A 14,451-nucleotide genomic window follows, 5' to 3' on the forward strand; every position below is an offset into this window, starting at 1 on the left:
ACTGTTTCTTACACTCTCTTTCACTATCTCTTTTCCCTTCCTCTCACTTTCACCCTGTCTCTCACTGCCTCTCTATCCCTCTTTCCTTCCCTCTCACTGTCTCTCACTTATTCCCTCTATCTCTGCCTCTCCTTCCCTCTCAATGTGCATGTGTGTTCCTCCCTCTCACTGTCTCTCACATTGCCTTTCTCTCTCTCCCTCTTCCTCTCACTGTCTCTCACACTCTCTCTTACTGTCTCTCTGGACTAGGTTGGCAGTGGTCTGATGATAGCAGTGGGAGTATATGCAAGAATGTCCAAGGAAGCAAGTAAGTGCATTTCTCCATTTCTTTGTCGCATTTGAAGAGGTCATAGTTTGTAGAACAGGGCTGTTTTCAACCCCTGCCTTCCTCTATGCTAAGTGATGGGGCTTCATTTTCAGTAGCTGACTTAACAGCAATATCTGGCAGTGCTTTTGGGTGGGCAGTTTATCTCTTTATGTTTCATCTCTGTATTTATAAACTGTATATGAAAATGCAGGAACCACAGATCCATAGGTACAATGGGGCAGAAGTAGAGCTGGCTTTGGTCAGAAGGGAGTCCTCGTTACACTCCTTATCAGGATGGAACATTCTCTGTGACAGAAATATTTGAAGTAACAATGAATGGCAGTCAATTACTCTTTTAACTCAACTTGTGTGAAAGTTTCAAACAACAATGAATCATTTTGACTTTCTACCCATGAAATCAATATCAGAGGAAGGAGCAGGGTGGTTGTACTCCATTCACGTCTAAACATTATTAAAATAATTTTTGCTAATTTCCATTTTTTCCCCCTGGATATTGGTTTTGTCTGTTTCAGGTGCTGTGGACTCTCTCATTACAGACCCTTCTGTCATATTAATTACTGTGGGAATATTAATGTTTGCTGTCACATTTCTTGGCTGCATGGGAGCTCTTCGAGACTTGCACATTCTGCTGAAAATTGTAAGCAAAGCATGGTCCACACATTCCTTTTTGGTGTGCAGAAGCTAAGCTTCAAGAAAGAAGTTGTAGGTTATGAGAAAAGGTTGAATGCCTTTCTCATGTGTGTAACATAGCAACATAATAAATGACAGCAGATGAAGACCTGAATGGTCCATCCTGTATGCTCAACAGTCACACTCATCAATTCAAGATTAAACCAACAATGAATATGGTTGAAAAGGTGACAGCGAAAGCTAAAAGGATGCTAGGTTGCACAGGGAGAGGTATGGCCAGTAGGAAAAAGGAAGTATTGATGCCCCTGTATAAGAACATAAGAATTTCTGCTGCTGGGTCAGACCAGTGGTCCATTGTGTCCAGCAGTCTGCTCACGCGGCCGCCCGCAGGTCAAAGACCAGTGCTCTAAATGAGTCCAGCCTCACCTGCGTACGTTCCAGTTTAGCAGGAACTTGTCCAACTTTGTCTTGAATCCCTGGAGGAGGTTTTCCCCTATAACAGACTCCGGAAGAGCATTCCAGTTTTCTACCACTCTCTGGGTGAAGAAGAACTTCCTTACGTTTGTATGGAATCTATCCCCTTACAACTTTAGAGAGTGCCCGCTTGGTCTCCCTACCTTGGAGAGGGTGAACAATCTGACTTTATCTGCTAAGTCTATTCCCTTCAGTATTTTGAATGTTTCAATCATGTCCCCTCTCAGTCTCCTCTTTTCAAGGAAGAAGAGGCCCAGTTTCTTCAATCTCTCACTGTACAGCAACTCCTCCAACCCCTTAACCATTTTAATTGCTCTTCTCTGGACCCTTTCGAGTAGTACCGTTCTGTCTTCATGTATGGCGACCAGTGCTGGACGCAGTACTCTAGGTGAGGGCGCACTATGGCCCGTTACAGCAGCATGATAACCTTCTCCGATCTGTTTGTGATCCCCTTTTGGTAAAACCTCATTTAGAATATTGTGGTACAATTCTGTAGGCCACACTTTCTAAAAGATATAAAAAGGATGGAGTTGGTCCAGAGGAAAGGCTACTAAAATGGTGTGTGGTCTTCGTGATAAGGCATACGGGAACAGACTTAAAGATCTCAATCTGTATACTTTGGAGGAAAGGAAGGAGAGGGGAGATATGATAGAGATGGTTTTTGCCTATGATACAGAGCAGGACTGGCTTAAGAACTTACTGGGTTGCCGTCCGTATATTGTTGATAAGTTGAGGCTTTTTCTCCACCTATTATAAATGTACTTTCATTGGGTATCTCCACCACTAGGCTAATATAACAATTTTTTTTGCTGATTGTATTTATATTTTGTTATTGCGATTTGGATTCTTGAGAGATGTTTAAATATCTCCGTGATGTAAATGTGCATGAGTCGAGTCTCTTTCATTTGAAAGGAAACTCTGCAATGAGAGGGCATAGGATGAAGTTAAGAGGTGATAGGCTCCGGAGTAATCTGAGGAAATACTTTTTTACAGAAAGGGTGGTAGATGCATGGAACAGTTTCCCGGAAGAGGTTGTGGAGACAAAGACTGTGTCTGAATTCAAGGAGGCCTGGAATAGACAGTGGGAGAGGGTGGCGCAGTGGTTAAAGCTACAGCCTCAGCACCCTGGGGTTGTGGGTTCAAACCCACGCTGCTTCTTGTGACCCTGGGGAAGTCACTTAATCCCACCATTGCCCCAGGTACATTAAATAGATTGTGAGCCCACTGGGACAGATAGAGAAAAATGCTTGAGTACCTGAATAAACTCATATAAACCATTCTGAGCTCTCCTGGGAGAACGGTATAATAAATTGAATAAATAAATAGAGAGAGAAAGAGATAATGGTTAGTGTGGATGGGCAGACTGGATAGGCCATTTGGCCTTTATCTGCCATCAAGTTTTTATTTTTCTATGATATAAAATAGTTGGTCATTGTCTTTCTGGGACATAGACTATCGTAGTCCGTCCAGTACTCTAGGTTCCAGCTACAGGAGTTGCCATCAAACTCCACTCCAACCTATCCGAATCACCTTCTTATTTGTGGGACACAGACTGTAAAAGTCTGCCCAGCGCTGTCCTCAAATTCTAAATTACTGGCGTTTCTGTCAAAGCCCTCTCTAGCACATCCTAAACTGGATTGCCATATGTGGGACACAGATAATACAAAGGACACTATGCAGGGTTTCACGTTGGAGTCGCCTCCCAGGAAAAGGATCTGGGTGTTATGATTGAAGATATACTGAAACCATCAGCTCAGTGTGTTAGGAATTATCAGGAAAGGAATGGAAAAAAAATGATGAGAATATTATAATGCCCTTGTATTGCTTCATGGTGTGGCTGCACCTCGAATATTGTGTGCAATTCTGGTTGCTGCAGCTCAAAAATAGATAGAGCAGAAGTAGAAAAGGTACAGAGATGGGTGATGAAAATGATAAAAGGGACGGGATGACTTCCCTATCAAGGAAGCTAAAACAGCTAGGGCTCTTCAGCCTGAAGAAGAGACAGTTCAGAGGAGATATGCTAGAGGTCTTTAAAATACTGAATGGAGTGGAATAGATGTGAATCTCTTGTTTACACTTTCCAAAAATATCTAGGTCTAGGGGTCATGCCATGAAGTTACTAAGTAGTAAATTTAAAACAAACCGACGAAAACATTTCTTCACTCAACGTGTAATTAAACTCTGGAATTCATTGCCAGAGAATGTGGTGAAAGCAGCTAGCTTAACAGGGTTTAAAAAAGGTTTGGATAATTTCCTAAAATAGAAGTCCATAAGCCATTATTAAGATGGGCTTGGTAAAATCCATTGCTTATTCCTAAAATAAGCAGCATAAAATCTGTTTTACTCCATGGGATCTTGCCAGGTACTTGTGACCTGGGTTGGCTACTGTTGGAAACAGGATACTGGGCTTGATGGACCTTCAGTCTGTTCCAGTATGGAAACTCTTATGTTCTAAGTTAGAGAATGACACAGGGACAAATTTGTCCTCGTCCCCTCAGGAACTTAATTTCCCATCTGTCCCCATGAGTTTTGTTGCTGTGCTTGTCCCTGCCCCATTCCTTTAAGCTCTGCCTTAATCGCACAAGCCTCGAATACTTAGGGTTTTAAAATGTTTGAGGCTTGTGCAGATGAGGGCAGAGTTTGCAGGAATGGGGCAGGGACAGGAAAAGAACTCCTGGGGATGGGATGGGATGGGAAAATGAGTTCCCGCGGGGACGGAGAAAAATTTGTCCCTGTGTCATTCTCTATTCTAAGGGCTAGATTCACTAAGCCCACTGATCAAGTCCCGACCACTTAGCAACCCCTTTGTGACCCGATTCACTAACCTCTGTCCCGATCATCCTCCGATCCATGCATGCAAATGAGAGGGAATGGCATTCAAATGTAGGCAGGCAGCGATTCACTAAAAAAAAATGAGGGACACCAACTGGGATGACCGATCAAAAATAAGCGACTGCTGAGGACCAGTTCTTTCTGACTGCCCTGCCTTCTGCTGCCTGGTTTTCTGCCTCGCTTCTCTGCTCTCAGCCCCGATCTCCTGCTCTTTGCCCCGCAGTGCAAGCCCGTGGTTTTAACCCGTGGGTTTTAAAGCGGGTTAAAACCACGGGCACGAAAGTGAAGTTAAAAAAAAACAAAACACTGCTTTTGTAAGCATGCGCAGACCATCTACAGGCAAAGAAGATGGTCTGCGCATGCTTCAGGATTGCTCACTAGCGATCCGTGTGGCTGGAGAGGGGTGTTCCTCCGATCGCCCCCATTTAAATACTGATCCATCGTGGATCAGTCGGCCTGCCACGGATCGGGCAAGATCAGCAGGTTAGTGAAACTAGCCTAAAGTCGGTCAGTAACAGTCTTAGTTTTTCACAGCTGGAGTTGCCATATAAGTACCACTTGCCACATCAAACACACATGCAACCATTTAAGTTTGGGTTGTTTTTTTTTTAAATTCTTCATTTTTATAACTTACATCAAGTGCATCAAAGAGTAACATCATTTTGACTTAACAACATCACTTGAAATTCTACATTTCTTCATATTAATTAGAATTATCCCTTTCCCTCCCATCCCTTCAATATCTCATAACACGTATACCATATAATAAAGTCCCCCTCCCCCACCCCATTCTTTCATTTGTATAAATCAGGGAAAATAATACCTATTCATTGCAATAATTTGTTAATGGCCTTCACACATCTTGAAATTTATTAAAAGTCCCTTTCTGAATAGCTAATGTTATTTCCATTTTATAAATATGACACACTGAGTTCCACCAAAAACGGTAGTTTAATCTATTCCAATTTTACCAATTACATGTTATTTGTTGTATGGCGATTCCTGTTAAAATAAGTAAGAGTTTATTATTTTTGGAAGATATTTGGCTCTTAACCCTCATAGACTTGCCAAATAATACTGTATCATATGACAATGCCACATGATTTTCTAACAAACTATTAATTTGGCCCCAAATTGATTTCCAAAAAGACAAAATAAACGGACAATAGAATAATAGGTTTTGTTTTTTTATACCATTCATTTTCTAATTAGAGATTCGCTATGTCTGCTCTAAAAACATGGCTCTTCCACCAAGCATTTGATGCTGTTTAAGTTTATGTTTAAATCTTTTTTATTAACAAAATGAACCAGAAACACACAATGGCAAAATGACAAGCAAAGATTTTACAATGAAATCAACCTGCCAGAGAGGACTTTACTCTGATGTCCTCTTAGACCTCAAGAGAACCCCCCCACTCCCTCATCCCCTCCTATCCTCATCCCCAAACTCCAAGACAAGATATAACTTGGGTCAGAAGGTAGGTTAGGAAACAGCTGAAGTCTATTCAAAATGCGGCTCCGACTCCTTGGAGGCAAAATGTTCAAATAAGGAGTCCAAATGTTAACAAAGTCTCTACTTCTGAGGCGAGAGGAGTAAACCATCCAGGCCTCCCATCCCATCAGTTCATGTAGTTTGTTCCTCCAATGCCAGAAGGAGGGCGGCTCATCAGCCAACCAATAATTCAAAATACATTTTTTTCCCCAGAATAGAACATTTACTTAAAAACAGTTTTTCAGCCGAGGTATACATAGAGAACCTGGAAAATTGAGCAAACAGCATATGAAGCGCAGAGAGAGGAACAGGAACATGCAAAAGCTTCCACAGAAAGGAAGCCAAGGCCATTTTGTAAGCCCTCACAAAGCCAAAGGCCATGAAAGTAAGAAATCACTTCAGTAATGCACTTAGTACAAAGTGGTGTGTCAATACAGCCCATTTGGCAGGCCCGTGACGCTGTTTAGGTTTATTGCAGTTCCTTACCACAATTTTGCTCCTTGCGCTACCTTCTTCCTACCCCCTATTTCATTCATCCCTCTTTAACTCAATAAACTTAATCACCCTCCTCTCTGTTTTCCCCTTTTAGATGTGAATGGTCTTGAATGAATGTTTTCTTTTCTGGTTGAAATTTCGTAGTTTCTTTCTTATTATAATTTTAGAATTGTTTACTGCTTTGATCTGCAAGCTAGCAAAATTAGTATAGCAAATGTTTAAAAAAACCTCTAATTTCTGTGTTCATCCCACATCCTTTTGAATTCCATCACCAGTTTTGTCTTCACCACCTCCCTTGGGAGGGTATTTCAGGCATTAGCCATCCTCCCCATGAAAAAGAAATTCCTGACATTACTCTGAAGTCTACCACTCTGCAACCTCAATTTAACTGCCCCCTTGCAAGACGGCGCCTCAGTGACTTACAAAAATGGCAAAAATGCTTATGCTTCTCATTTTCCTTAGTCCAAATCATGAAGTAGTCATCAATGTACCTACAATATCTGAATTCAAAAATGTCACTTCCAATGCTGTCATGAAAAGGTTGGCATGTCATGTTGGTGCATACAGCAGTTTTCATGATCTGTAAATAGATGTTATTACTGAAATTAAAATAGTTATGGGCCAGGATGACTTCAGATTCCATAGCAATAGTTTTTGCTGGGTGTTGGTGGGCCAGGATAGTTGTCTTTAGCAGACAGGAGTCTGTAATGTGCAGCTGTATTAAGCTTCTTGCATGGGAGATGTCGTTGTATAATTCCCCTGTTCCAGGGGATTTCATCTATTTAGGAAATCTGTAATGTCTTATATGACCCAATTTGTGTGTGTGGTTTGGTTTGTTTTTACTCTTCTTTAATATACACAGAAAATATGATGGGAAATGAAGCCCAAATGGACCAGTCTATCCATCTGCTCGGCCTTTTCAGCTTTACAATTTCTTTCCCCCCCCCACCCCCACATAGATTCTCAGTGCTTGGCCCATGCATGCTTTCTTGAATTCTGATACAGTCCTCTTCTCCACTACCTCAACTGGGAGGCTGTTCCATGTATCCATTACCCTTTCTGTAAATAAATATTTCCTTAAATTAAGCCACCTTTCACCCTTATCTCAAGACCGCTACTGCCTGCTGTACATTTATACTTTGAGGTATTTAAATATCTTTGTTATGCCTCCCCTATCTCACCTCTTCTCCATGTATCTTTAAGTGTGTTTTATGACAAAGACCACTGATCCTTTTAGTAGCTTCCTTTTAAACTGACTTCATATTTCTCTATGTGTTCTAATGGATTAACACAGCAACATCACTGACTGTGAATGGCCAAAAATAGTACAGTCTGAGGTTGATACAAAGTAAACCTGACTTGCAGGGCAGGATTAATTCGTCGAGGGCCCCTAGGCACACAAGTACACTGGGCCCCTGCCCCACCCCACCCCACCATGCACCCAGGCGGAAACAGGAAGCTGCGTCAGAGGGAAGCTTTGGGCAAGCAGCACCGCTTGCACAATTACAGTTCCCGTTGCCTTCTTACCTATGTTGCTTGCTTATCTTACTTTCTGTCGATGGGGGGGGGGGTGTTGCCCATCGGGGTGGGGCCTGCGTTGCCGACTGGGGGTAGCCCACGTTGCCGATCGATGCTGGAGGGGCCCATTGCCGTTTGGAAAAAACAATGTTGATGCCCTCCTTCATCGGGCCCCACTGACCATTTCAGGCCCTAGGCATGTGCCTACTTGGCCTATTGGTTAATCCTGCCCTGCTGACTTGGCTGAAGTTTGCCATTTCTAGAGAGGGCTGGACAAACTGCAGTCTTAAATGTAATCATCAGATATTCATGCAGATTCCCAGGCTGTGGGATTTGACCAATCACAGGCAGAAGAGAACGGAAAAGTCCATGAGAAGGGCAGTGAGTATCTCTGGGTAATGGCAGGCTGCTGTTGAGGTGTGATATAATGGATTCATCATCCACCCAGTTGACTCTTTGTTCGTTTCAGTTTGCCTGGCTGATGCTCCTAATTCTGGTCCTGCAGATAGTAGCTGCTGTGCTGGGGTTCTTCTTTTCAGGCTTGGTGAGTACTGTATAAAAGGGACTTTGTAAACCCATTACAGAGAAGGCTTTAGATTCCTTTCAAGCTTTTTTTTTTTAAACCATAGTTGTTCTATGGTTAAAAAAAAAAATTGCTTGGAGAAAATTTTGAGAAGCCATTTGGTTTATTGTGCTATTACCAATGAATAGGGTTGCTAGGATATAGACTTAATAGAGCAGGCCAGTAGAGTTAAGGGGGCCAGTAGACTTAAAAGGGTGGGTCAATGGTATGGGCAGACTTGATGGGCTGTAGCCCTTATCTGCCGTCATCTTTCTATGTTTCTATGTTTATTTGTTCCTAGAACTACACTGTAAGAATCAGAACCCAACCCAACTTACTTAGCATCTAACGTAGCTTAGAAAAAGAGTCCCTAACACACACTTAATGTAACAAAAATGGCATAAGGTGGGACTCATTAAAGCATTCCTTGCTAGTTTTGCCATCTGCATGTGCTTTTTTCTTTTTGTTTGGAGGGGCGAGGCAGAGAATGTGTGTGGATGCGCTAGCCAGCTATCGTGCTCACACTATTGCTATGCTGACTGGTTAGTGCATCTATAATGCAGAAGCCCTAAAACAGAAGGTGGTAAGTGCTCCCACGGTCATTTTAAAAAATGGTCATGTGTTAAATCTAGCATTAGTGCACGATCAGAAATAAAACAAATTGAAAGAAAAGCCCTTTTTGATGGCCACACTAGAAATGGGCTTAGCACGAGAAAGGCCTGCATAAGGGCATGCTAAGGCAATTCTTCGTGAAAGGGCCCCTTATTTATTTACTTTATTTTACTTCAGATTTTTAATGAAATAGGAATGGATAGGATTATTATCTACAAGTACAGAATTAAAGTGCTTGATACATTATCAGCCCCATGGGAAGTACCTCAGGATTCCTCATTATCTCCCATCTTGTTTATAGTTTGGTGGGATCTCTGGGGGAGTATGTTAACTGAAGAAAGGGTTGAAGTAGATATATGTAATATAATGTAATTTATTTCTTATATACCACTAATTCCGTTAGGTTCTAAGCGGTTTACAGAAAATATACATTAGGGTGCATTAAAATTATAAGTAAGATAGGTACTTAGAAATTCCCTTCTGTCCCGAAGGCTCACAATCTAACTAAAGTACCTGGAAAAATGACAATTAGTAGAGTAATAAAGAAATAAAAATAGAGATAGAGGAGAAAAATAAGAAAATAAACATTCTAATAAGACTACAATGATCTAAAGGATTTTGAAAGGTTGAAAAGAGGGGAGATAGGAATAAATGCAGAAGGGAGAACCGTTGAAACAATAGAATTCTGGGGAAATTTAAATGAAATTTAAATGATAAAATAAAACAAAACAAGTGGCAAAACAATGAATGAGATTCAAAAATATATCATAAACTAAAAAGAAAGTGAAAATAAAATCAAAACAGTCAAGACTGAAGTCCAGCTTGAAATGACTTCACTGCTTTGGCTGCCAAACTTCTCCAGGTGTCATCCAATCCTAGTCAGCATAACGGAAGCCCCAGATCCAGTGTCTCCGGTCCTCAACTCGTCTGAGACTTTCACACCTCCTCCTGCAAGCCGACTTCGATGAATCTGTCTCCTTTCTGGACAGGCACCGCGCCTCTCTGATAATATTTCATCATTAAGTACACTCCCTGAGATGCAATCTGATAAAAAAAATGACTGGACTTTTTCATAAAGTTGAGAATTGGGTATCTTTATATTTCCTGAAATTAAATAGAGATAAAACAACATTTCTTTGGTTGGATCCTCCCAGAATTAACTTTGGGTGCAGTTAGTTTCACTCTAGAGCACTTTAAGGATCTGGGGAGTCACATTAGATTCTGCGTTATCCCTTGAACCACAAGTGAATGGATCAATGAAGATATCTTCTTGATACTGCAAAGACTTTGAATATTTTAGAGTTTTAGCTCAGACATTTGTCTTAACACAACTAGGTTACTGCAATGTTATTTACAGCGGTTGTTCAGATTCTTTGAGAAGGAAGTTACAAACACAGCAGAATGCTTGCTATGATAGGGTGACTCTGTTACCTCAAAATTTTCATTGGCTTTCAATACAAGAGCGAGATATTTTTAATTTATGTACTTTGATTTATAAACTATAAACTATTGTATGATCAGCTTTAAAATTATATGTCTCACTTGTTACCTTTGTTAGGATGAAATGGTAGAGTTTTTCAAAATATACACTATACTTTTCAAATCCAAGAGGAGTGAGATATAGAAAGATATTTGAATAGTGTCTCTTATACCAGATAGCTAAAGTCTGGAATGCCCTTTCAAATTAGATTGGTTACAGACTACGAGGCTCATAATCAAGACTTTGAAATGTACAGAAATCCACTTAAGTAGGCACTTGGACATCCAAGTGCCGATTATCAAAACCAACTTTCTGAACATTCAGCAGCACTTCTAAGCTGCTGAATGTCCAGAGCTCAAAGGAGCATGTTGGGAGGGAAGTGTGTTATGAGTGGGCATCGGGTGGGCTTAGACCTGAATGTCCTGCAGGGATAATTGAAGCTTTCTCAGGACTATCCTTGGCAGAACTTAAATACAGTGAGTTAGACCTGTTTTAGTTGGGTCTAAGTTCCACAAAGGTGCCCAAACTGACAAGAAGACCATTGGAGGGTTTAAGGCATGACCCCCCTTACTTCCTCAGTGGTCACAACCCCCAAAGAGGGGAAAACCCCCCAGTAGGCTTCCCATCAGCTGATTGTGGCAGGGGAATCCCCCATCAGTTGATCATGGTAGAGGAATCCCCCCATCAGCGGAGTCAGTTTTGGTGCCGTCCTGTCAGCTCAGCTGATCGTGGATTCCCCTGCCAGGATTAGCTGAATCGGTAGGGAGAAAATACATTTGTCTCTCCCTCCCTTACACCCACCAATCCCCTACATCCCTCCCCCTGACATCTCCAGACCCACCCCAACATCCTTCCCAAATCTCTGGACCCCCAACGTCTGCCCCAACATTCCCCTGACATCCACCAAGATCTCTGGACCCCACGACATCCCCCTACATCTCTGGGCCCCCCAAATCTGCCCTGACATCCCCCAACATCTCTGGAACCCATAGCATCCCCCCAACATCTCTGGACCCCCAAAATCTTCCCTGACATCTCCCTGACATCCCCCATCTCCTGACCCCACGACATCCACCTACATCTCCGGACCCCCCCATCATCACCCAACCCCCCGTACCTTCTGCTGACAAATTAGCAAGAGGGAAGTCTTGCCTTCTTGCCTATAGGGCCACGTGCTCAGAATGATGGGCCTTCCCCCTCCCAATGCATCTTGGTATGCAGTGGTAGGGGCCTAAGACCCTGTTTAGCTCAAAATTGTGATTTTGAGCCAATCAGGTCCTTAGGCCCCTCCCACTGCATCACAATATGCTTTGGGGGGGGGGAAGGTCCGTCATTCTGAGCATGTGGCCCTGTAGGCAGGTGGAAGTGGGCTTCCCTCCTGCTGATTTCACAGTAGAAGGTACAGGGGTGTTGGGATGTGTGTGTCAGGGGGTCTGGAGATATTGGGAGGATGTGGGGGGGAATGTTGGAGTGAGGGGTCTGGAGATGTCGGAGGGGGAGGAGGGAGGGGATCAGTGGGTGTGAGGTAGGGAGAGACAAATCTTTTTCTCCCTGCTGATTCAGCTGATAATGGCAGGGGAATCCACAATCAGCTGAGCTGGCAGGACTGCACCAAAACTGGTTCAGCTGATTGGGATTCCCCTGCTGCAATCAGCTGATGGCCTTTCAGACAAGGTAGTTTGATACATCTGAAAAAAACTTGTTTTTGTGTGTTTTTCATGTGGAAGTTTTTATATTTAAAGAATAGCCAAAAAAGATAGACATACTAAGGATCAAAATGTCTACATAGGTCATTCTCAAAAATAAAAGATAGACGTCTGGCTGTTTTGAATGGACATTTTCCCTAAGGATTTTCTGGACTTTTTTTTCCAAAACGTCCAAATTAGACTTAGATGTCCTATCGAAAATGCCCCTCGTCACATCCTTTCAATGTTAATTGAAAATTATTTTTATTTCAAAATTTTTTTTGATTTGTGAGCGTTTATTGGGCCCAGAACTGAGAGCTGTAGTCTTCATAAATCTCTTTCTATAGGTAGATTAAGCCCTGCATCACCCTCTTATATCTGAGAGCAGCAAGCAGCTCACTCCTAAGATGTTTCCGATGCTGTCATTTGATTATCCAGTAGGTGTTGCCACAAGAGCAGCACTTAGCTTCCATCTTCCCCCTGGGAACTGAGATCCACTCTGGCCAGCCTGAGGACTTGATTGGAACCTAGGTGTCTGTGTGGCCTTTGGGTGTCTAAACCTATATCTGCAGTCTATAACACAACCTTTGTCTTTAGGTTCTGGATAAAGTGTCATACGTAATGGGGAAAGCCATATCTCGTTATCGGGAGGATCTGGATCTACAGAATTTTATTGATTTTATTCAGAAAAAGGTACAGTGGGACATGCTCAGAATGATTCTGGCCTTTATTTTAAGAACTGTATTACTAATCTCTGATTAAAGCTGTGCTGTTGCTTCTTAATCGTCTCCTGGAAGCAAATTTGGCCAGGTGGGTTTCAGGATTAACCCAATAAATACACGTGAAAGAGACATTCATATAAAGGGCCTTCGATATATGCAGAATTATCTCATGTATATTCATTATGGCAACCCTGAAAACCTAAATGGTGAGGTGCGTCTCCAGGAGAGGGTTTTTATTTATTTATTTATTTTTATTTTTTTATAAATCTTTATTCATTTCAAATCTTAAAACAAGTACAATAATTCCATTTATCAATTGAACTTTCAAATACACTTGAAATCTTACAATGAATTCTCGTATTATAAAATAAAATCCCCCTCCCTTATACATTTATGAAAATGATTTATTTTAGTAATAATCAATAAAAATTCCCTCCCCCCACCCCCCTTAATGTCTTAAAATTTTTTTTTTTTTTCAGGGAAGAATATTTTTAATCTTTACAATAATCTATTAATGGCCTCCACACATCTTGAAATTTGTTATAATTTCCTTTTTGGATAGCTAGTGCCCTTTCCATTATATATATATGGCATACAGAGTTCCACCAAAAACAGTAATTAGGTCTGTTCCAATTCTTCCAATTATGAGTGATCAGTTGAATGGCAACCCCTGTTAAAATTAGTAATAACTTATTATTATTAGATGAGATTTGTTTCTTTGCCCTCATTTCTATACCAAATAAAACTGTGCCATATGATAATGCCACATGATTTTCTAATAGGGAATTCATTTGATTCCAGATTGATTTCCAAAACTCTAATATATATGGACAACTAGCTGATGCCCCGGCGTTGCACGGGTATTTAATTATAGCAATAACACTGTAAATGGATTCAAATAAAGATACTTTATAGTGGTGAATGAAATTATTTTTTTACAGCTTAATAAAAAGTACAATATTCAAATTATAATGTGAAATATTTGACAAAATGAATACAATACAACTAACGCAAAACGTGATTATAAACAACAAATTTAGTTTCACTTCCTGGAGCAAGAACATATAAATTCACCCTTGAGCAAGCAACATAGAGTTGTGGGCCGCGAGACCCCCAGAACATATCACCCCAGGTAGTGAGGGATCTGCATACCAAGTTTCGTTCAAATCGGTCAAGCCGTTTTTGAATTACTGTGAGAATGGCAGCTTTTTACATATTTTCCATTGACATGAATGGGTGAAATCTGATTTTCTGTTTGTAGCTCCGCCCACGTGTGCAGGTGGGCCGCGAGACCCCCAGAACATATCACCCCAGGTAGTGAGGGATCTGCATACCAAGTTTCGTTCAAATCGGTCAAGCCGTTTTTGAATTACTGTGAGAATGGCAGCTTTTTACATTTTTTCCATTGACATGAATGGGAGAAATCTGATTTTCTGTTTGTAGCTCCGCCCACGTGTGCAGGTGGGCCGCGAGACCCCCAGAACATATCACCCCAGGTAGTAAGGGATCTGCATACCAAGTTTCGTTCAAATCGGTCAAGCCGTTTTTGAATTACTGTGAGAATGGCAGCTTTTTACATTTTTTCCATTGACATGAATGGGTGAAATCTGATTTTCTGTTT

The 14,451-nt window shown here is 41.5% G+C and overlaps 1 protein-coding gene across 1 annotated transcript in view; it reads left to right on the forward strand.

Moving 5' to 3' along the window:
* LOC117364512 (tetraspanin-33-like) overlaps positions 1-14,451 on the forward strand; it is a 38,777-nt gene that overhangs the window by 8,717 nt on the left and 15,609 nt on the right. Inside the window, exons 2-5 of the mRNA XM_033953764.1 lie at positions 250-307; positions 841-965; positions 8,239-8,313; positions 12,706-12,801. Of these exons, the coding sequence (XP_033809655.1) occupies positions 250-307; positions 841-965; positions 8,239-8,313; positions 12,706-12,801 (354 nt within the window). The remainder of the gene's footprint in view (positions 1-249; positions 308-840; positions 966-8,238; positions 8,314-12,705; positions 12,802-14,451) is intronic.

Source organism: Geotrypetes seraphini, chromosome 8, assembly GCF_902459505.1.
Source record: "Geotrypetes seraphini chromosome 8, aGeoSer1.1, whole genome shotgun sequence".
In the NCBI taxonomy this organism is placed as follows: Eukaryota; Metazoa; Chordata; class Amphibia; order Gymnophiona; family Dermophiidae; genus Geotrypetes; species Geotrypetes seraphini.